Source organism: Saccopteryx leptura, chromosome 2, assembly GCF_036850995.1.
Source record: "Saccopteryx leptura isolate mSacLep1 chromosome 2, mSacLep1_pri_phased_curated, whole genome shotgun sequence".
Classification (NCBI taxonomy): Eukaryota; Metazoa; Chordata; class Mammalia; order Chiroptera; family Emballonuridae; genus Saccopteryx; species Saccopteryx leptura.
The window spans coordinates 8130539-8152824 of NC_089504.1; the positions used below are offsets into that span (position 1 = coordinate 8130539).

A 22286-nucleotide genomic window follows, 5' to 3' on the forward strand; every position below is an offset into this window, starting at 1 on the left:
GGGGTGGGGGGTTAGAGTAACTGCCTACGCCTCGTCCCCCTTGCCTACTCATGCAGGTGAGCGTGTCCCCATCGATCCCCGAGCTCATGCTCAAACTGGACAGCTGCCAGCTGGATTTGGGGCCTGAAGCAGACACTGTGGAACTCATCCAGAGCCAGGCAGCCAAGGGAAGCTGTGTGAGCCTGCTGTCCCCAAGCCCTCATGGTGACATGCGCTTCAGCTTCCTCCTCCGTGGCTACATGGTGCCCACACCCAAGGCTGGCACCCTTAGCTGCACTGTAGCCCTGCGGCTCAGGACTTCATTCACGGTGAGTGTGGCCTGGGCCAGGCCTACTGTCAAGGGCTTTTGGCTCTGGGGTTTCAGGAAGGACCCAGGATACGAGATCAGCTGGGGAGGGGCAGAGCCACAGTCAAGTGCGTGGCTTCTGGCTACCAGGGGTACTCTTTCTGCCACCTACAGCCTCTGATAGCTTTGCTGTGTCTTGGACATTGGTAGGATATGTAGCTGCAACCAACTGTCCGTCCATCCATCCATCCATCCATCCACCCATCCTTCCATCCATCCATCCATCCTTCCACCCATCCACCCATCCATCCATCCATCCATCCATCCATCCATCCATCCATCCACCCACCCATCCTTCCACCCATCCACCCATCCATCCATCCATCCATCCACCCATCCACATACCCACCCACCCACCACCTACCTATTCACCATCCAACTTAATCATTCATCCATTGTCCTTCTACCATCCCAGTCATCCATCCATCTGCCCATGAAGTATGATCACCGTGTACTCTCAGGGAAGAGGGTTCAGCCAGAGGGACAGCTTTCTGATTTTCTGCTTTACTGGTCATAGCGCTTCACCATCCAGTGGCTCTCCACTCTCAGGCACTCGACCCTGGGCACACCTGTCACCTCCAGGCACTTGCACACAGAAGGGTCTCTGGTTGTATGAACCTAGAGAAGCCTCTGGGGCCAGTGCTGGGCAGGCCCTCTCCCTCTAGCCACAGTGAGCCCAAGCCTCTGGGCCAACCTGGCTCATCTTTCCAAGTCCTTCACAAGGGTAACGGATCAGGGTGAGCGCTCCCACAATCCTCATGGGAGCTGGGGGCCTCCAGGGACTCCCAAGAAACATTCCAGTGGCGGCCAAGGATTACCCCCTCAACACCTTCTCAGAGCATGGCTCCCCAGGACTTGCTCGAGGGCTCCCAGCTGGAAAAGAGCAGGGCTGGATCAAAACCAAAGCCCTAGGGTGACTGTGTCTGGGTCACAGAGCCAGGGAGCAAAGCTGAAAGCTTCCTCTCCAGGGCGGTGCCCACACCACTCCCTCTTCCTCCCCCAGGATGTTCACAGGACTGTCTCCATGAGCCTGAATATCGTCAGCCCTGGTATGACTGGTGAGCTCTGCAGGGTCCCAGTGGCTGAGAGAAGAGACGGGCATGACAGATGGCCCAGAGGGGTGGGGGCTAGGCTTGCAGCGGGTAGGGCCGGAGAGAGAGCAGCCCCGGGAGGCGAGCAGGACAGGAGCTCCCCAGCGGCCTGGAATAGCACCCACAGTGGCGTCTTCCAGACGGGGAGCCTTCGCTTGTGACCACCCTGTGGGACAGGTTCCAGGCCTCCGGCGCGTCTCGATCCCCATGGTTGCTCACTGACACTGACCTCAGTGGGGGGATGGGACCTCCAGAACCAGGTCTGGATGGGAGGGAAGGCACCTGGGAAGGGTGCTGGCCTCCCCTTAAGGCCCCCAGTGTAGAGGGTGCTCCTTCAGCCCAACACCCTCCAACCTCTTAGTTCCCTCTGGGTCCAGACCCCCAGCAGGCAGAAGCATCACTGACACTGCAGGCAGAGGTAGGGGGTCTCCCCCTCTTTGTCCCCAATCCAGACAGGATGGAGCTCCCACTCCCAGCTTACGACCAGGAGACAAGGGCTAATAACCCCAGTGCATGGAGAGGAGCTAGGCCCAAGGGGCACCTGGCTCACAGTCATACACGAGTCAGGAGTGTGGAAGGGTTAGGGTTAGAAAACCCAAGAGCAGAGCTAAAGGGCCCTCAGAGGTGCTCTGCCTGTCCCTACCATGGTAGAGGGCTCAGGGGGGGCCACACAGTGAGGGACAGGCTCTGGACCCCCAGGCCCTACTCTCCGTCAGCCTTGGGAGGCAGAGGCATGGCCCAAAGGCCTGGCTCAGCCCTCTCAGGAGATGATCGTAGCAATCACATGGGTGTGATGAACCCATTTACTGGATGAGACGGGGTCAGAGATGTCAGAACCTCACACCAAAACCTGTGCTCCTGGCCAGCGCAGGAGGGAGCCAGGGCAGGGGCCAGGGAGGCAGCAGCGCTGACCGCAGCTGTCCTCTCCTTGGTTGCACAGGCAAAACTCTTGTCCTGCCCGCTGTGCTGGGCATCACCTTCGGCGCCTTCCTCATCGGGGCCCTGCTCACCGCCGCGCTCTGGGGCATCTACTCGCACACACGTGAGTATCCCAGGCCCCCACCATGAGTGCTCAGGACCCCTCTATCACCGCCTGGGGGAGCCCTGCGAAGCCTCTGGGGGAGTGGGGAGCCCTGGCCGGGGCCCTGACCTCCGCCCCTGCTCCCAGGTCCCCCCAGAAAGCGGGAGCCCGTGGTGGCGGTGGCTGCCCCGGCCTCCTCAGAGAGCAGTAGCACCAACCACAGCATCGGGAGCACCCAGAGCACCCCCTGCTCCACCAGCAGCATGGCGTAGTGCCTGCCCCGGAGCCCTGGGGGCCGCCCAGCCAGCCAGTGCCCAGCAGGAGAGACTGAGCAGCCACCAGCTGGGAACCACTGGTCATGAACTCACCCCAGGACCCCAGCCCTTCCACTCGACCAAGGATGCATCGTGCCCTCTGCCTCTTTCTCAGAGGCCAGCTGCCAGCGGGGGCACCAGCTTGGAACACCTTGGGGTCACCCCACCCCACCCTGCAGAACCTTCTAATTCAGTGGACCTGGAGTATGTCTGCCCAAGACCACAGAGAGACAGAGCATTGCCCTGTATGTCCACGTTGTTGTAGAAACCCGCGTCCCTGTTATTTTAACCCGGATCCAGCCCTCGATGACCTGGGCTGGGCAGGAGGTGAGGACTCAAAACAAACCCTGCCCAGCCCACCCAGGCCCAAAGTGCCTCCTCCACGACCGGCCCAGAACCATCAGGACTTGCTCTCAGCACAACTCTGGGGGGGGGGGGGACGGACAACACTGAAGCCCAGGGACGCCCAGCCTGGGAACGGGGGAGCCCAGCTCCTTCCGACAACTGTCACATGGAGAGCCCCTCCCTCTGGCCTATCAGGAAGCAGCAGATAGGAGTGGCCAGGCTGCCTGACCTGGGCCCGCCCCTATATACTCACCACCAATAAACCTGCCGTGAAACCAGTGCTGGGCTGGGCTGGGCGAAGGGAAGGGCTGGGGGCAGGGTGACAACTCTGGGTTCAAATCCTGGACCTGGCACTTATTGTCTGTGTGACTGTGGGCAGGTCCCACAGCTTCCTAAGCCAGCCACAGCTCCCTTTTCTGTAAAATGGGTTATGAGAATTCTCAATCACAAGGTCTGTGGGGAGGTCTGCAAAGCGGTGCCTGGCATGTAGTCAACAAAGCCCAGAGCAGTCTTCTCATTTCTCAGACAGACACCTGAGGCTCACAGGGAGGAAGGGACCTGCCCCGGGACACAGCGCAGGCTCCTGCACAATCCGGTTCCTGACTACCCCAGCCCCCAGCCCCCTTTGTACACCAGAGGGTTAAACCAAACATTTTGCTATTTCCTTTTTAAAAAGGTAAAAGACTTTAATTCAACCCAGCCACCCTCTGTCCCCAGGAGCCCTCAGGCAGGGACCCTCCCCTTTTCCAGAAGGCCACTGAGAGGAGGAAATTGTACCTGGGAGGACCCTCGGCCTGGCCAGGGTGGGAGGGAGACAGGCTGGATTGCCAGGCCTACTGCCACAGCAGAACTGGAAAGCCCCCAGCTGTCTTCAGGGGGAACGGAGGTCCAAGGACACCACGGGCTCAGAGACAGGATGTCTGGTCTCAGCTTCCCACCCACCAGCCATCTATGTCGCTGCCCAGAGCGCAGGCCCCTGGGCCAGTCTAGACAGAATCAGGAAAGCACAAGACGGAAGGCACCTAGTACAGGAGTTCCTGAGGAGACGCAGGGCGGTGTGGGCAGCTCCACCTCCAAGCCCCACTGCCTTGGCTACTGAGACAGGGACGGCTCCAGCAGCCTCAGGACACCGCCCACCAGGTGCAGGCTCCCTGTGACCAAGACATGGACGGCAGCTGCCTCACGGAGTACGCTGGCCCCACTGTCTGCCACAGGGTGGGCGAGGAGGTCCTGTGGGGGACCTAGTGTCTGAAAGACAGGGTCCCGGCCCTGGCTGATCCACTGCAAGGCATGGGAGATGCAGCTGAAGACGAGGGAACTGGTGCTGTGGGTGTGGGGCAGGCGGGGTGTCAGCAGCAGGGATGCGGGCCCAGCAGGCTCCGGGCTGGGGGTGCTCCCAAGGTCTGGGCTGGCCAGCTCCTTGTCTAGGCGGCTCCAGTGCTGCTGGTGTTCCAAGCAGCGGAGCAACACCTGGTCCAGTGTCACCATGAAATTCTGCTGATCTACACGACACAGGGACAGGTGCATCAGTGAGGGGCATGGGGGAAGGGTAGGCATGCTGTGGACACCTGCTTAATCCAGGCCCCTTACATGCATTTCAGTCCTCATAGTGGACGCTATGAGGAAACGGGCTCAGAGAGGTTCAGTGACTTGCACAGTGTCTCAGAGCCAGGGGAAGGAAAGCCAGGCAGTTCAGCTTCAAAGCTGAGACATTCTCCACTGAGCACACCTTCCCATACTAGCCTTCTACTGCAAAATGGACAGGGTCCATCACTGGGAAGGTAAGTATAAGCATCTCTAGAAATGCTGATTCCTGGACTCTCCCCAGACAGTCTGATGTGGGGCCTGGGGAGCTGTATTATTTTTTTATAATATTCAAATTTTTCTGAATGGGACCCGCAGTAGAAAAAAAACATCTTACAATGGCAAACCACAACTCACTTATGCGTATATAAATGTCTGAACAGAATCTTCATAAAATAGTGCCTGCCCTTACATACAAAACACACAAATATTTCCTATTTAAAATAAAAAAATGTTGATTAAGACCCACTAAGAACCATTAGTAGGTTTTAACCTGCTTTTTTTTTTTTTACAGAGACAGAGAGTCAGAGGGACAGATAGGGACAGACAGGATCGGAGAGAGATGAGAAGCATCAATCATCAGTTTTTTGTTGTGGCACTTTAGTTGTTCATTGATTGCTTTCTCATAAGTGCCTTGACTGCAGGCCTTCAGCAGACCCAGTAACCCCTTGCTCAAGCCAGCAACCTTGGGTCCAAGCTGGTGAGCTTTGCTCAAACCAGATGAGCCTGCGAGCAAGCTGGCGACCTCGGGGTCCCGAACCTGGGTCCTTTCGCATCCCAGTCCGACGCTCTAACCACTGCGCCACCGCCTGATCAGGCTTTAACCTGCATTTTGAAAAATGTTTTCCCCAATGATCTTTTGGTATTGCAGTCAGGCAAAATTCAAAATGTACCAAAGGATATTAATACAATAAAACAAATCTAGCTCGTACCCTAGACCTCAAGTTCAGCAGCCCCCACTGTCACCATCAAAGCAGTCCATTTCAAGGCCCTCCACTCCCTGCCCACCTCAAGGGGCCGTGCCTGTCACCTCTCACCTGCATTGCCTAGGGATGACACCTCTGTCAGGTTAGGGCAGAAAACAGCATAGTCAAACTGGCAGGGCTATGAGGCGAAGGGGTAAAGCTTGGTGTCAGAACCCTGCGAGGATACCCTGCCCCTACCCCGACCTCCATACAGCGCAGCCGCGGGAGCCCGCGCACACGTCCCATCTCGGGAGATGCCTGTCGCTGGAGTGGCGCGGCATAACCCCGCCACAGCATCTCGCTGCTTCCCCCTCACTGCAGTGTACCCTGCCTGGCCTGTGGCCTGGGCAAGCACAGCCCACTGTACAAATGGAGAAACAGGTTTGGGGGCAGGGGTACAGCCTAAGGTCACCCAGCTACTGAGTAGGCTCCCCATCCAGGAACTAGCCTCATTTAACAACTGAAGAACGGAGGCTCAGGGATGAAGGCACCGCTGGGGGGTGGGGTCACAGCCAGAACTCGGCTGGGCTGCCTGGCGCCCATCCACCCGCCAGCCTCTCGCTCACCTGCAGCAGCTTCAGCAGGGCCGCGGAATCCCGGGCCCCGGTGGTGTTGAAGAGCAAGACACGCACCTCGGGACCGCTGCGGGAGGGGCGAGGATGGACGTCAGAACCGCTCCTCCCGCCATTCCTCCAGAAACTGCCCTCCTCCCTGCTGGCCTGGCCCCGCCTCACCCTCCCCCGGGGCCCCGCCCCGACAGCCCCTCTGCCCGACGCTCACCTGCCCGGCCTCCCGAGACGCTGCAGCGCCTGGCGGAACCAGCGCACGCAGGCCTGCACGCTGCTGGAGGTGTGCGCGCCGTCCAGGTACCAGGTGAGGGGCCCGCGCCGCAGCACCTGCGACCGGCCGAGCCACTCCGTGTCCCGAAGCCCTGGAGTAGAAGGGAAAGCAGCTTTCCCACACCTCTCCCACCCCAGTCCTCAACTCGCACACACAACCCGCCCTCAACGCTCCCATCTGAACTCTGTGAGGAGCTAATCAGCCCCAGAGCCTATGACTGACTGGGTGGCAGTCAGTGGGATTATATCAGATCAGCTCTTCTACCGCAGCCCTGGGGCGGGGGGACTATCATATATTAGCCCTTATCACAGAGCAAGTGAGTCTTTGGGATGGTATGTGACTCAAGATCTACCTGGCTCCAGGGCTTTGTCACGGGCCCCACACAGGGCCTGGCACACAGTGGGCACACTGGAACCATTTGCTGATGGGGTTTAGCAGCCACGAGCACCTACTATGTGCTGAAGGTTTTGGGGGAAGCAAGAGCCTGAAAGGATCACCATTCCCACGGTCTTCTGATGATGGTGACCAGGATGGCAGTCACGGCAGCTACTACTGGCTGGGCACTTTATCCCATACTGGCCAGGCTCTGGGCTCAGTCCCTTGGTGATGTCACCTCACAGTGGATCCTATAATCATCTCATTTGGCAGTTGGTGAATGAACTCAAGTCCAGGAAAGCTTAATGACTTCAGAGTCCTTTCTCTTGCATACCATATTGAATTGCCCCCACCTCTCAAATAGGACACAGAAAGAAACATCTGAAGGGAGCTCGCTGGGCAGGAAGGTCTCTTACCGTGCCGCATGCGGGACGTGGGCAGGAACACGGGTGCCAGGGGCAGCTGACATAGGAGGCTTGGCCTGGACACTTTCAGCTCCCCAATGCCTGGGGGACAAGGGAGGGCTGTGTGGGACTGGGTGTTCTCAGAAGCCTCAGAGGCAGGCTCCACATGTCCCCCGACCACCAGCCAGCCTACTTACCTTGGTGGTCCTTTTGCTGCAACCAGGAGCGGGCCAGCTGCAAGGCCAATGCAGCATTGGACCGCTGGTGCTCTCCCTCCAGGCCCAGGGCCAGCCGTGGTCCCCCTTCCTCCAGGGCTTCCAGGGGTGGGCACAGGTAGAGGGGACACTGCAGAGGAGTCAGGGGAGCTACTGCCACCCTGGCCAGGAGGCCTTTCCTGATGTCATCAGCCCTTCCATCTTTCCCACCAACCAGAACCCACCAAGCCCTGCTCCTAGCCCAACATGTGCTCCGGCTGGACGAACAACTGGTCCTCACTGCACAAGCGAGCACACTGAAGCCCGGAAGGATAAAGCGGCTCCCAGCACTTCCAATCAGACTCACCGAGACCTTCTCGGCACACTCCTTCAGGACGGCCAGGGGGCCATCAGGCTGGGGCACGGTGAAGGCGGGGACGCCACGCTGTGGAGGTCAGAGTAAGACAGAGGCTGCTGGTGTCCATCTCCATCTCTGGCACCCACACCCCTGGCTCGGGGCAGCCCATTCAGCCTCCTCCCATTGGACCTGTGGGAACCCCTCAATGGGGAGACTGGGGCTGGGGATGAGCCTCAACTTACTCCAGTCACAGCAGAGCTGAGACAAGAACTCAGACCCAACTGATGTCTGAGGCCTTGTCCTGAGTTAGGGTACAAAGGACCCTGCCCCAGCCTCACCTCCCTGAGCCCTAAGGGCCAGCCCCAAGCTGTCCATGGACCTCCCCTCCCTGGAGCTGCCTGGTCACCTTGAAGATGCCCCCTTTCTGCCATGCGATCTTCTCCATTGTGTCCCCCAGGAGGCTGGTGTGGTCAATGCCAAGAGAGGAGACCCCGCATACAATAGGTTTCCTGTGAAAAACAAAAGAGCCACGACGCTCCTCCCCTGAGCCACCTGGGCTCATGGCCACCATCCCTCTCCCCAGGCAGCCATCCTCACCTGATGATATTCGTGCAGTCATAAGCCCCACCAATACCCACTTCCACCACCGCCAGGTCCACCTGTAAAGGATCAGAAGGCATGGCAAGGGGTACGGGGGCACCGGATGCCACATGGGAGCCCCCAACCTGCTTAAGATTCCCCTCCCCAAGGCCTTAGTTAGACACGGGGTGCTAGGGAGTAGGCACACACCTTCTCTTGGAGGAAGACATGGAAGGCCATGAGCGTGAGAAAGCGAAAGTATCCGGGCATGAAGACGGAGCTGCTGCTGTCCTGTGGACAGGAACATGTCAGAGCCCGGAGGCCCTGCAGCCTCTGCTCCGGGCAGATGGAGTCCTGGGATGTGCAGCGCCTCCTGGGTCCATCCACCCACTCCAGTGCCCCCTTCCCTGCCCCCACCAGCCCTCCTGCATGGAAACCTTGGTCTCCTCCAGCCGGTGATAGAGGCACCAGAAGTGCTTGGTGAAGAGCTCAGGGCTGATGGGCTGCCCATTGATGCGGATCCGCTCGCGTACCTGCACCAGGTGGGGAGAGCTGGCGGGGAGACCTGAGATCATCAGGACTCCCTGGCCGAGCCCCCAGGCCTTCCCCTACCTCCCCACCCCACTCCTTTTCTGGAAACACAAATCTAATGATGTCACTGTCCTGAAAACCCTTCCCTGGCTCCCCCTGCCCTCAAGAAAGTGCTGGCTCTTAGCCCTGGCCGGTTGGCTCAGTGGTAGAGCGTCGGCCTGGCGTGCAGGAGTCCCAGGTTCGATTCCTGGCCAGGGCACACAGGAGAAGCGCCCATCTGCTTCTCTACCCCTCCCCCTCTCCTTCCTCTCTGTCTCTCTCTTCCCCTCCTGCAGCCGAGGCTCCATCAGAGCAAAGTTGGCCCGGGCGCTGAGGATGGCTCTATGGCTTCTGCCTCAGGCGCTAGAATGGCTCGGGTTGCAACAGAGCAATGGGCAGAGCATCACCCCCTGGTGGGCGTGCCGGGTGGATCCCGGTCGGTCGCATGCAGAAGTCTGTCTGACTGCCTCCCTGTCGTCATTTCCAACTTCAGAAAAATACAGGGGGAAAAAAAAAAGCGCTGGCTCTTCATCTCAGAACTCCCAGGCCCGGGTGGGGCTGAGGCCACTGGCCTGTGTCTCACCTCTCCTGAGTCTCTCATAGTTCCCTCGGCCCAGCCCTTCTCCAGCATCCCTGGGGTGGCCCACAAGGCTACATAGGCTCAAATCGAAGGCTGGGTTTTAACCCAAAAACTATTTTAGAAGGGAGATTGTTGGCTTATATTGGAATCCTCAAAGAAAACCCCTTTTGTATTATGAGTCCTTCTCTCCACTTCTTTATTTTGAAAAAACAACTGGTTAGGGAAAACACAATGGTCTGAAATGACTTCAGTGGGCTGGTTTCAGATGCTTAGAGGTCACTTGAAGGAACTAGTTATAGAAAAAAGAGGGTTCGAAACCCTGGGCTTGCCTGGTCAAGGCACATATGGGAGTTGATGCTTCCAGCTCCTCCCCCCCTTCTCTCTCTCTGTCTCTCCTCTCTCTCCCTCTCCTCTCTTAAAAAAAAAAAAGTAGCCTGACCAGGCGGTGGCACAGTGGATAGAGCGTCGGACTGGGATGCCGAGGACCCAGGTTCGAGACCCCGAGGTTGCCAGCTTGAGCGTGGGCTCATCTGGTTTGAGCAAAAGCTCACCAGCGTGGACCCAAGGTCACTGACTCCAGCAAGGAGTGACTCAGTCTGCTGAAGGCCCGTGGTAAAGGCACATATGAGAAAGCAATCAATGAACTAAGGTGTCACAATGTGCAACGAAAAACTAATGATTGATGCTTCTCATCTCTCCGTTCCTGTCTGTCTGACCCTGTCTATCCCTCTCTCTGATTCTCTCTGTCTCTGTTAAATAAATAAATAAATAAATAAAAATTAAAAAATTAAAAAAAAAAAAGCCTGAGCTGTGGTGGCGCAGTGGATAAAGCGTCAACCTGGAAATACTGAGGTTGCCGGTTCAAAACCGTGGGCTTGCCTGGTCAAGGCACATATGGGAGTTGATGCTTCCTGCTCCCCCCCCCTCTTCTCTATAATAAATAAATAAAATCTTAAAAAAAAAAAAAAAGAAAAAAGAGGCAAAAATCTTAAATGCCCCAACCCCAAGGACTGAATCCCGAGCGATTAACCATCAGGTCAATCCCGCTACTGGGATTAGGAGACGTGCAGCCGAAAGATGAGGGACCTGTATCTACCCCCCACTCCCTAACCCACCCAGGCCCATCTTCTGGTGTGAGCCTAGATCAGTGGTTTTCAACCTTTTCCATTCCTTTGCACATGTAAACTAATTACTAAAATTCTGTGACACACCAAAAAACAGATTTTTTGCTGATTAAAAATAGATACAATTTTTTTCTGTTTTTTGTTTTGTTTTTTTTAGAGAGAGAGAAACATTGATTTGTTGTTCCACCTACTTATACATTCATTGGTTGATTCTAGTGTGTGCCCTGACCAGGGAACAAACCTGCAACCTTGGTATATCAGGATGACGCTCTAACTAACTGAGCTACCTGACCTGGCCAGGGCCAAAATAGGTAAAATTTTGATTCATTCACACTGGACGGCTATTGTTGTATTGGCTGTTGTTATTTAATTTGATAATCTAAGGGAAAAGAGGTCAGTGTCCTTGGATAAACAATCATGTCATGTGGCTATTCTAGCTATATTTAGTTTATACATTCAAGTTACTGCCACCCTTGCCTAATTTTTTTCATTATGAAAATTAAAGCCTGCCATAGCCCTGAGCCATTGTGATGAGTGCTGACCGAATGCTTGTTGAATGAATAAAAGTCGGGCAGAGAGAGAAGCAGCTGAGCTGCAGGAAGTGACCCTGGCCCAGAGGTGTTGGCTGGTTCCACAGCCCCCCAGGGAGCTAGGAGACACCACATCCCTCCACACCTCAGTACCTAAAGAATCCTGTCTTCAGGCCATAGCTTCGGAGGATACATTCAGTGAAGGCACAGGTGGAGCCCTAGAAAGAAAAGTTCTTGTCTGGATAGTCCCCTCAACCCCCACCCCACCAAGTGGATACGCTCCCCCTGGATCTTGTCTATACCTTCCCCTTGGTCCCAGTGATATGGATGATGTTTAGCCGGTCCAAGTCCTCCACCTGGGACAGACAGACAAGGTCCCTAACTCAACAACAGGACTCACAGACAAATAGGAGTGAGGGATGTTCACAGGCCCTGCCTACTTTACCTGCAGACCAGTCTGTGCCAAGTACAGCTTCATGACTTCCAGCTGTGTCTGGGGGTCACCCCGCTGGTGCTTCACCTGTTCCAGGTAGCTGGCATTGGTCTGCAGGGTGTTGAGCATGCGCACAGCTTCCTGGCAACCACAGTTTACAGGTAGCAGGTAAGGCTTACTAGGGGTCCATAGGGACAGACGCACCCAGAACACCAGTGCCCAGACCAGGGCACCAGCCTGCTGTGCCAACCCTGTTGCCCCAGCCTAGAGATTAGGCACTGGTGAGAAAAACATGGCATTGTTCCAGCTCTGGCAGAGATGAAAACTGGGGCAACTCGGCTTCACCTAGGGAGTGCCAGGTTAAGCAGGTAGCATGAATAACGGTAACCCTTTCCTTCTGGATCAGGCTCGCCAGGGTGCACCCCTGGGGCCGTTGCCTCAGATCTTCCAAAGGGGTCCACCACTAAATCGGGCTCCTACTGGGGTGGGGCCAGAACCACAGAAGGCTGGGGTCTTAGAACTGGAGAAATCAGCACACGGAATCCTTAAAGTCTTCCATGCTTAACTCTGATGATTGGGATTCCGCATTCTGACCAAGAGCAGAATGGCTTCAAGCCACCAGACGGAGAAAAGGAGGAGGTTGGGAGGGTGAAAAGGTGTGTCCAGGGTCACCCAGCCAGGAAGGCAGGTACATCAGCCTCGGGAGGGTCCACACTGGAGGTAAGTAAGAGTGGGGGTGCTATTTATTCCCCCTAGGGCCTCAGTGGTTGGTTGGAAGCCCCACCCCTTCAAAATGGTGCCACTTGCCTGGCTGGCATCAGGTTCTGGTCTCTGACAACTGGCCCCTGGCATACAGCCAGGTGGAAGTTTTCCGTTTTCCACCCCATTACTCCTGATTCCTGTCTCCGGAGACTTTGGGGCACCAGAACCCCAGCTGAGCCACTGGACACCACAGGGTGCCCCTCCCAACTCTAACATGGGACACTTCGGCCTCAGAATTCCCAGATCCGGCGGCCCAGGACCAACTTCCTGGTCCCTGTCCCCACCCCCCGACTCCAAGAGGTCGCCGCCCCCCGCCCCCCGCGAGCTCCCCAATCTCAGGTTTCCTGGTTTCCTCTTCAGCTGACAGCCCAGGTTGCTGTGTGGCTCAGGCCTGGCCCACGTGTCATATAGCACGACCGCCGGCCTGCCTGCGGGATACCTGATACTCCATGCCGGGTTCCTGCGGCGCCGGCCTCACGCTTAACTCTCGCCTTGCCGCCACCCTAGTTGTTACACAATTCGGAGAAACCGCTGCCAGGTAAAGAGCCGCGCGCAGGTGGCTGCGTGCAGGCGACATGGTAGCGACGCGGGCGACTTCACGCTGGGCCCGGGAGGGAGACGCCCCGCCCCGCCCCGCCCCGCCCTCCGCCAATCAGCGCCGCCCAAGGAACCCGTCAGCACCAATAAGAATCCGCGGATGCCATCCTTGTGAGGGGCAGTCTCTCGGGCTGTGAGCCTTGCCCATATTTATGAGGGGCATGCTCGCAGATCCGCGTCTTCCTAAGATAAACTTGAACACCTTTTGTCATCCCCCTCCCAAGACCGCAACCCCCAAAATAGCCAGTCCCAGCCAGCCCTCAGCCTTTGCTCCAGGCAAGAACCAGCTCCGAGCTGGATGAAATGACCTTGCGAAGGTCACTAAACCCTGGCCCCAAATGTCCCAGCTCCACGCAGAGACCACAGGCTGCGGGTTGCGGTCTCTGCCCTCACGAGTCTGACAGCCCCGTTGCGGGGGCCAGTAGGCTGAAAACCAGGCATCTACGCTACTGGGGTTTCTTGCCAACCCCTGCAGCCTGGGCGATCCTCTTGGAAGAAAGCAACATCTTGGAGGAGGCCTGGGGATAAGGAGGAATTGGGGAGATGTAGGGATGGGAGAGAGGTTTCCAAGCAAAGGAAAGAAAGGAACGATGTGGGAAAAGCCAAGGATTGAAGAGAGAGAATTAGGGAACTGGACTTCCACCTGGTTGGGCCGCTCTGTGGCATACTGCCAACATGCTAGATACGGCAGTTTGGGTGACAATAAAATGGTTTTTTTGTTTGTTTAGTTTTAGGGGTTTTTTTTGTTTTTTGTTTTTTTTGTTTTTGCAAGAGAGAGAGACAGACAGACAGGAAGGAAAGAGATGAGAAGCATCAACTCATAGTTGCATCACCTTAGTTATTCATTGATTACTTTCTCATACATGCCTTGATGGGGGTGGTGGGGTAGCGGTGGTGGCTGCTCCAGCCGAGCCAGTAGCCCCTTGCTCAAGCCAGCAGCCTTGGGCTTCAAGCCAGAGACCATGGGGTCAAGTCTATGATCCCACGCTCAAGCCGGCAACCCTGCGCTCAAGCTGGTGAGCCCATGCTTGAGCCTGCAACCTCGGGGTTTCAAACCTGGGTCCTCAGGATCCCAGGCTGATGCTCTATCCCAGGGGTCCCCAAACTACGGCCCGCGGGCCACATGCAGCCCCCTAAGGCCATTTATCCGGCCCCCACCGCACTTCCAGAAGAGGCACCTCTTTCATTGGTGGTCAGTGAGAGGAGCATAGTTCCCATTGAAATACTGGTCAGTTTGTTGATTTAAATTTACTTGTTATTTATTTTAAATATTGTATTTGTTCCCGTTTTGTTTTTTTACTTTAAAATAAGGTATGTGCAGTGTGCATAGGGATTTGTTCATAGTTTTTTTATAGTCCGGCCCTCCAACGGTCTGAGGGACAGTGAACTGGCCCCCTGTGTAAAAAGTTTGGGGACCCCTGCTCTATCCACTGCACCACTGCCTGGTTATGTAACAGTAAAATGGTTTTTAAAAGAAATAAGATCAGATTTTCACTTGAAGATTTGCTGTGTGGAGAAGCAACTTTTTATATACTAGCTGGGATGCTGCCTGACTCCTGAATCATTCAATAAAACCAATTAGATCTTAAAATTAAAAAAATAAAAAGTTTTCAGCCTGCTAGGTGCCCCCACCTGGCCCCATGGGAGATAAAGAGAGCCTGTCTTTTCCTTTCTTTTTTCAATCATCAAAACTTTTTCTATACATATATGTGTGAATAGTTTAGCAACTGCATGTGTGGGACACAAGGATGTCAAGAATTTCCAAAGGCAGGAGGTGGGCCGGACCTTTTATCATTGTTTTGTTTTTTAAGGTTTTATTTATTAATTTTAGAGAGGAGAGAGAGCGAGCAAGAAAGAGAAGGGAGAGGAGCAGAAAACATCAACTCCCATATGTGCCTTGACCAGGCAAGCCCAGGGTTTCGAACCGGCAACCTCTGAATTCCAGGTCGACGCTTTATCCACTGTGCCACCACAGGCCAGGCAATTACCATTGCTTTTTTGTTTTGTTTTGTTTTGTTTTCTGAAGCTGGAAACAGGGAGGCAGTCAGACAGACTCCCACATGCGCCCGACCGGGATCCACCTGGCATGCCCACCAGGGGGCTATGCTCTGCCCATCCGGGGCGTCGCTCTGTCGCAACCAGAGCCACTCTAGCGCCTTGGGCAGAGTCCAAGGAGCCATCCCCAGCGCCCGGGCCATCTTTTGCTCCAATGGAGCCTCGGCTGCGGGAGTGGAAGAGAGAGACAGAGAGGAAGGAGAGGGGGAGGGGTGGAGAAGCAGATGGGCGCCTCTCCTGTGTGCCCTGGCCGGGAATCGAACCCGGGACTTCTGCATGCCAGGCCGATGCTCTACCACTGAGCCAACAGGCCAAGGCCACCATTGTTGTTTTTTTTTTCACGCTTTCTTTTTTGCCACCATTGTTTTTTATTTGAAAAGCCAGAGATGTTCGTCGAAGGGAATGTGTAAAAGAGAAAATCAAAGGCACCTTCATCACACACCTGGAGAACCACTATTACTATCATGATGGTGTTTTCACTCTCCGGAAAGAACAATAGAAACTAAGTCATTGTCTGGAGAAAAAAGAAAAGGAAACAAAGGTGTGGAGAAACTGGCAAGCAAGCCAGTGTCCACCAACGGGAGGCTGAACTGCAGGAGTGTGGAGGGCGAGTGAGGGGCGCAGGGGTTCTGCTTTAATCCTCACCCTCCCAGAGGGAAGGATGTCATCAGTGCACTCGTTCATTCACTCATTCATTTGACAAGAAATTGTCTCTGTGCCAGACCCTGGGCTAGGCCCTGGGGACACTGGCTTCTGGGGACAGATGACAAGTTCTGCTCACAGAGTGCCCTGTCCAGGGGGTGAGAGGACAGTAAAGGAGGAAATTTACAAAGGAATATACATACTTGCAAACTCTGATCAGAAGCACTCTCATTGCTCCAGGGACAGGAGGCTGAGGTGCAGAGAAGGAAGGGTCTGAGACAGGTTGGAGTCACACAGCGGGCCAGCAAAGTCAAGGGACTGGGTTCTAGGGTGGACTTTCTAAATTCAGATCTGCCTAGGCCACTGCCCCTCTCCCGCCCCATCATTCCCTTAGGATTAATAAAGCCAGCAAGCCTGCCAAGGCCCAGCCCCTGCCCGCCTCCTGCCTCATCCACCACCGCAGGGCCTCAGCACCGCCAGCTGGCAGGGACTTCCAGAATTGGTCTTGGCCTCTTCCACCTCCAAGTCTTTGCTCACATTTGCCTCTGCCTTGAAACACTTTTGGGTGAGTGGCTTTTAGCTAAGATTTATTAAGCAGTTCTCCCTGTACTGGGCCCTGCACTTTGTTTTCATCCTCTTGAGAATTGTGTGACTTAGAGATTACCCCCATTTTATAAGTGAAGAAATGGAAGCTCCCAGAGGTTAAGCAACTCACCCAGGGTGATGCAGACAGTATATGGCAGAGACAAGATTCCAATCCGATTTGCTGACACTAAAGCCTGCCCTCATTCACCACCACACAGCTGGTCATCCTGGCTCTCCACTGTTGATGTGCTGTGTAACCCTGGGAAATTCCCCTCTCTGATCCTGTCTGACTTCCAGTCTCCTCCGTATTAGGGGGAGGCCTGAAATTAGCTCTTTATGAGCCCATAATTTCTGGGGATATTTTGGGACAAAGGATGGAGTGTCTCAATGAGGACAAGTCTCCAAAGGCCACCACACTCCAGAGAGCCTGGACTGGAGAGGTCCAGCTACACCTTTCCTCCAGCCAGCGTTCTGTGGAGACCACGGCAGGTTCAAGCTCATTGACAGCTCTGTGCAGAAGCTTAGCATTCAGAACGGAAAGATTTATGGCCACGCAGGGTTTTGCCCCTGTGATATACATAAAGACTCCTTCAGTTCCGAATATCTACTTACATCCAGTGACCTACATGGAAACACTTTTCGGTAACTGGGGGGGGGGGGGGACTTGCATTAGACGGAGTTCCGTATCCTCAAGGGGCAGCCTCTCCTAATCCTCACCCTGATACTGGTTGCTAAAGTGTTAATGAATTTAGTTAATTAGGAGGACAAATGAGATTCCCTTTGACCCTGAAATTCTACTTCTAAACATGACCCTGAAAACAACTAGAGCTGTGATCAGAGACCCATAGGCTCCATCTCGGGTGGCAGGTGACACACTGATGATGCCCCTCTTTCTGATCGCCTTTGTCCTCTGGGCTTCCTGGACCCCTCCCTCCTGCTTCTCCCCTTTCCTCGAAGGCCATACCTTCTGCACTCTCTTCCCATTGGACGGTCCAAGGTTCTGCTAATCCGGGTCTGTGATAACATTTGACTCCCAAGTGAACCTTGGCCCGTGATCATCTGATGGCATCTAACCCGGTCAGCTCCATAACATGTTCCCTGTACCTCCGCCCCAAAACCTGCTCCTCCCCCGGCCTTGCCAGCTTAGAAAACGGCTGCACCATCCACCCCGCTGTCCAAGCCTAACCCTGGGCCTCCCCTTCGGTTTCCCCCTCCCTCGCCCCAGACCCCACCATCCACAGGCCTGTCCACTCGGTCACCCTGTGCTCCAGGCTGCCAGTGCTGCTCTACCTTATAGTTTCTTTGCTATTGCTCCCTTTAAAAAAAATATTGACTTTAGAGAAAGAGGAAGGAGAGAGAAAGAGAAACATTAATTTGTTGTTCTACTTGTGCATTCATTGGTTGATTCTAGGATGTGCCCTGAGCAGGGATCGAACCCTCAACTTTGGCGTATTGGGGTGACACTTTAACCAACTGAACTACCCGGCCAGGGCTGCTAGTCCTCTTGACCCTACAATCATTCTCCACCGTTTTTAAAAAAAAATCAGACTTTATCTCTCTTCTACTTCGAACCTTCCAGTGGATTCCCATTGTACTTAGGATGAAATCCAAACTTTCCATCTTATCATCTCTTCGCTCACCAGCCCAGCTGGCCTTCTCAGATCCTCAAAAAGGCCAACTGCATGCCTACCTTTCTGAAAGTCCACATAGCCTGACCAGGCGGTAGCGCAGTGGATAGAGTGTTGGACTGGGATGCCGAGGACCCAGGTTCAAGACCCCGAGGTCGCCAGCTTGAGCGCGGGCTCATCTGGTTTGAGCAAAAACTCACCAGCTTGGACCCAAGGTCGCTGGCTCAAGCAAAGGGTTATTCAGTCTGCTGAAGGCCCGCGGTCAAGGCACATATGAGAAAGCAATCAATGAACAACTAAGGTGTCGCAATGAAAAACTAATGATTGCCCTGGCCGGTTGGCTCAGTGGTAGGGCGTCTGCCTGGAGTGCAGAAGTCCCGGGTTCAATTCCCAGCCAGGGCACACAGGAGAAGCGCCCATCCCCTCCCCTTCTCCTTCCTCTCTGTCTCTCTCTTCCCTTCCCACAGCGAGGCTCCATTGGAGCGAGGATGGCCCAGGCGCTGGGGATGGCTCTTTGGCCTCTGCCCCAGGCGCTAGAATGGCTCTGGTCGCAACAGAGCCCCCTGGTGGGCGTGCCGGGTGGATCCCAGTCGGGCGCATGCGGGAGTCTGTCTGTCTCTCCCCGTTTCCAGCTTCGGAAAATTACAAAAAAAAGAAAAAGAAAAACTAATGATTGATGCTTCTCATCTCTCTCCGTTTTTGCCTGTCTGTCCCTATCTTTGACTCTCTGTCTCTGTAAAGAAAAAAAGAAAGTCCACAATTAGCACTCAGCATTAAAGATACGCATTTAGTCTGCCTGGGAAACAGGCACAGAGGATTTCCTCAGCCTGCCGAAGGTCATGCAGAGTGAATGCATAACAAAGCCTGGGGCCTTTGCACTGGTGGTTCCCTCTGCCCTGAACTTTCTCTCCCCAAAAGCTTACATGACTGACTCCTACTCATTCCAGGTCTCTGCTTAAATGTCACCTTCCTGCTGCCTTCTTTTCACCAGCCACCCTTGTATAGTTTTTGAAGTTTGAACCACATGATTATATTAGTATTTCAGAATAAAAACTTTCTTAAAAGTGTTAAGAGCCTGACCAGGCGGTGGTGCAGTGGATAGAGTGTTGGCCTGGGATGCTGAGAACCCAGGTTTGAAACCCAGAGGTCACAGGCTTGAGCACAGGCTCATCCAGCTTGAGTGTGGGGTCGCCGGCTTAGGTGTGAAATCAGACATGCTCCCAAGGTGGCTGCCTTGAGCCCAAAGGTCAGCTGGAGCCCCCGTCAAGGCACATATGAGAAAGCAAGCAATGAACAATTAAGGTGCCACAACAATGAGTTGATTCTTCTCATCTCTCTCCCTTCCTGTCTGTCTCTCCTTGTAAATAAAAAAAAAAAATTATTTGTTGATTTTAGAGAGACAGACAGAAACAACAATCCATTCCCTACAACCTTTGCATATCAGGACAATGCTCTAACTACTAAGCTATCCAACCAGGACAAGGTTAGAAATCTTTAAGGAGCTAAGTCCTTAATAGCTCTTAACTACACCTACCAGGTCTATAAAATGCAGGCAATAACGGTTTCACATCTGTGAGCACAGATAACAGTGGGCCCTACCCAATAGGTAGTAAGAACTTGATCAATGTTGCCCTGATCATTGTTAATTGTTATTATTAAAATTGGACTAACAGCCTGACCTGCGGTGGCGCAATGAATAAAGCATGGACCTGGAATGCTGAGGTTGCAGGTTTGAAGCCCTGGCTTGCCAGGTCATGGCACATAGGGGAAGCAAATTCAAGTTGCTTCCCACTCCCCCCCCCCATTTTCTCTCTCCCTCTCCTCTCTCTAGCATGAATAAATATCTTAAATAAAATATAAAATAAAATGAGACTAAGTCTTTCTCCACAGAACATTCCTGAGAGCCAAGCAGATGAAATCCTGTCTACAGATCATGTAAACATACAAGAGGACCCCAGAGGTGGCCTTTGCCACCAGCCACACCTGCTACCTTAAGGGCTCTGCTCTAGAGACCCTCACTCAAGATCCTCCTCACACCAACTGGGTGGGGGCAACTGTGAGCTGTAAAGCCGTGGGGGGTGCTGACTATCCCAGGCCTTTACAACAGGTTCATCAGTGACAAACTTTCCCTTTGGGTTCCACGAAAGGTGGGGTTATTATCATTGCTGATGGTCTCGGACCCCCGAGGGATATTTACACCCATTTGAACAAAAGAAAGAATTGAGGCTTGGAGAGGCAGGCCACCCACCCAAGGTGACCATTCTCCTACCTGGAAGGAGGCAGGTTTAGCTGAGAAAGGCCCCCTGGACGGGCTTGGCGGCTCCATGGCTGCTTCCCAGCAGAGCTTCTCAACCACTGGCCAGGAGGTAACCAGGGACCGGGCACCTTTCATCCCAGGACTTCATGCTCCCCAACCAGGCGGGCAGAGTGATCACAGACCACCTCTGCCAAGACAGGCTTGCTCTGTGCAGGCCTCTGCCAGGCCAGAGGTGGGACGGGGAGTTGAGAGGCTACCCACAAGACCTTGCCTTCTCCCCACCAGAAGCCCAGGGCCTCCCCAGTGTGCAGGGAAGCTCTTACCTGATTGGTTCGCGCTCACATCCTAGCATCCGCCCAGGGACCTCTTGTCCTCTCTGGAGGTTTCCAGAGTGCAGAATTTCCATAGTTACATAACTGGGCAGAGGTTAAAGGTGAGCAGGCAGCTGGGGGTGCTGGCAGGAGAGGCACGTGGGAGACTTCCAGCCTTCAGGGCTGGCTTTATCAGCCCATCTACCCACCATTAGGGCCTGTTTGCCCTGGCCCTGCCCAGCTGGGATCCCTGAGGAGCAGGGAGCAGGATTCAGAGGCGCCCTTGACCTAAGGAGTCCGAGCCTGCTGAGGGGAGAGGCTGTGCTTCACCAAAGGAGCCAGGACACAGACCCATTCCTCTGGCTGCAGGTGACCCTCGGGCCCACCCAAACCAGCTAGTAAAGACCTTTCCTGTTTACACACCTCTTGCTGGCTGACCTGCTATTTGAGATTCACTAAGTGCCTCAGGGTAATGACCCCAAAGACTGGGATGACATCTGTCACACCAGGTTTGGAGGCTGAAGCAGATGGACCTACAGCTGCCACTAGTCCTAACCTCCTCTCTGGAGTGTTCTCTGGGGAGGTGTGTGTGTGTGGGGGGGGACTTGGAGCCAGAGCTCCAAAGTCTAGGATCTGATTTGGTTGTTTTAAAATATGGTTTAATTGCATGAATAAAAATATTAATTCAAGAAGTGAGAAAACAGAGAAGCATAAAGGACAGAACCACTCCAAATAACCATGGGTGGATTTTAGCGATTCCTTCTTGGCTTTCTTATAAAATGAACTCAGTGTATTTCCACCTCTTGCCTTTGGAACGTCTTTCCAGCAGTGCATATACTTCAAGTGGCACAGCCACTATACACTTGGCTACATGGTCCTTCTGTCCAGGGAACAGGAATCAATACGTGCTTTCTCTACTGGGCCATTCCATGAAGTCATGGCTCTTGTCTTAGATTATACGACTAGTTTGTTCCCTAACCCTGCTTCCCAGAAACTCCTTACTGTCCTGTTTTCCTCCTCGTGTCTTCCAGTGCTTCTGCTCCCCCAGCAAGGTTTCAAAGGAGGCACTCCACCCAATGGCTCTCACCAAGGTCACCACTGACCTCGACATGGGTAAGCCCAATGGTCAGCACTCGCTCCTGTCTTTTGGACCTATCAGCAAAATTCGTGTAAATGATCACTCCCTTCTCCTCCAATACTCTGTCCCTTCGTTTCTCAACTCCCCCTCTGGTCACTTCTTTCTTCATCTGTTGCTCTCAATTCCAGGACCGCTAAATACTGGAGTGCCCAGCGGGCCATGTCTCCCTTCTCCCAGAGAGGCCTCAAGCAGGTAACAGACTGCACAACTGCTCATGAGAAATTTCTGTAAGTGGAATCACTGGGTCCAAGAATACGAATCTGTTATAGAAACTTTTTATCCTTCAGAGAAAAAAAACCTTGTACCTTGAATAATTAGATCAGCCGTGAGTTTCTCCACAACAGTTATGTCATTTAAAATTAAAACATGGCGACTTTACTGTCATAGGACACCTTGCTGTTTTTGGAGTTCTTTGATTACTAATTGTACCGAGTTAAATAGTATACTCCCAAAATTCATGCAGAACCTCTCCAGTCCCCCACCAAGGAGCTGGAACCCCTTCCCCCTACAGAGTGGAGAGGCATCTGGTACCTGCCCTCCGGGCAGCAAGCTGACAAGTGTTCCGGAAGGTACCAAAGTACCAAATAGGGGGAAAAAAACAAAAATCCTGTACAAACATCAGGGGACATGAACTGAGACAGAGTCCAGATCTGACAAA

The 22286-nt window shown here is 54.1% G+C and overlaps 2 protein-coding genes across 4 annotated transcripts in view; one reads left to right on the forward strand and one right to left on the reverse strand.

Annotated features, from left to right (window-relative positions):
* ENG (endoglin) overlaps positions 1-3395 on the forward strand; it is a 34536-nt gene extending 31141 nt beyond the window's left edge. The window contains exons 12-15 of one of the 2 annotated variants that reach the window (XM_066367072.1): positions 57-308; positions 1350-1404; positions 2378-2479; positions 2606-3395. In XM_066367072.1, the coding sequence (XP_066223169.1) occupies positions 57-308; positions 1350-1404; positions 2378-2479; positions 2606-2730 (534 nt within the window). In that variant the 3' untranslated portion in view covers positions 2731-3395. The remainder of the gene's footprint in view (positions 1-56; positions 309-1349; positions 1405-2377; positions 2480-2605) is intronic. The other variant, XM_066367073.1, reaches the window with a different exon arrangement.
* An 87-nt stretch (positions 3396-3482) lies between these two features.
* FPGS (folylpolyglutamate synthase) lies at positions 3483-20471 on the reverse strand. Of its 2 annotated transcripts, none has more exons than XM_066367076.1 (15): positions 20192-20471; positions 11666-11794; positions 11523-11576; positions 11374-11438; positions 8854-8968; positions 8627-8707; positions 8435-8496; positions 8244-8346; positions 7847-7924; positions 7483-7630; positions 7298-7387; positions 6447-6597; positions 6233-6308; positions 5739-5805; positions 3483-4619 (listed from the first exon to the last, which is right to left on the reverse strand). In XM_066367076.1, the coding sequence occupies exons 1-15, from the start codon at positions 20312-20314 to the stop codon at positions 4210-4212; spliced, it is 1752 nt and encodes a 583-aa protein (XP_066223173.1). In that variant the 5' UTR covers positions 20315-20471; the 3' UTR covers positions 3483-4209. The 2 variants fall into 2 exon arrangements, with proteins under 2 accessions (XP_066223173.1, XP_066223172.1); XM_066367075.1 differs by lacking the exon at positions 20192-20471 and adding an exon at positions 12855-13045.
* Between the last annotated feature and the right edge of the window lie 1815 nt (positions 20472-22286).

Excerpts from the sequence above, each read along its gene's own strand:
- FPGS (XM_066367075.1), bottom strand. The coding sequence starts at position 12,992 with ATGTCGCCTGCACGCAGCCACCTGCGCGCGGCTCTTTACCTGGCAGCG. Across the intron at positions 6,309-6,446 it reads CGTCTCGGGAGGCCGGGCAG|CGGTCCCGAGGTGCGTGTCT; the intron begins GTGAGCGTCGGG and ends CCCCTCCCGCAG. Across the intron at positions 4,620-5,738 it reads GTCATCCCTAGGCAATGCAG|ATCAGCAGAATTTCATGGTG; the intron begins GTGAGAGGTGAC and ends TGTGTCGTGTAG.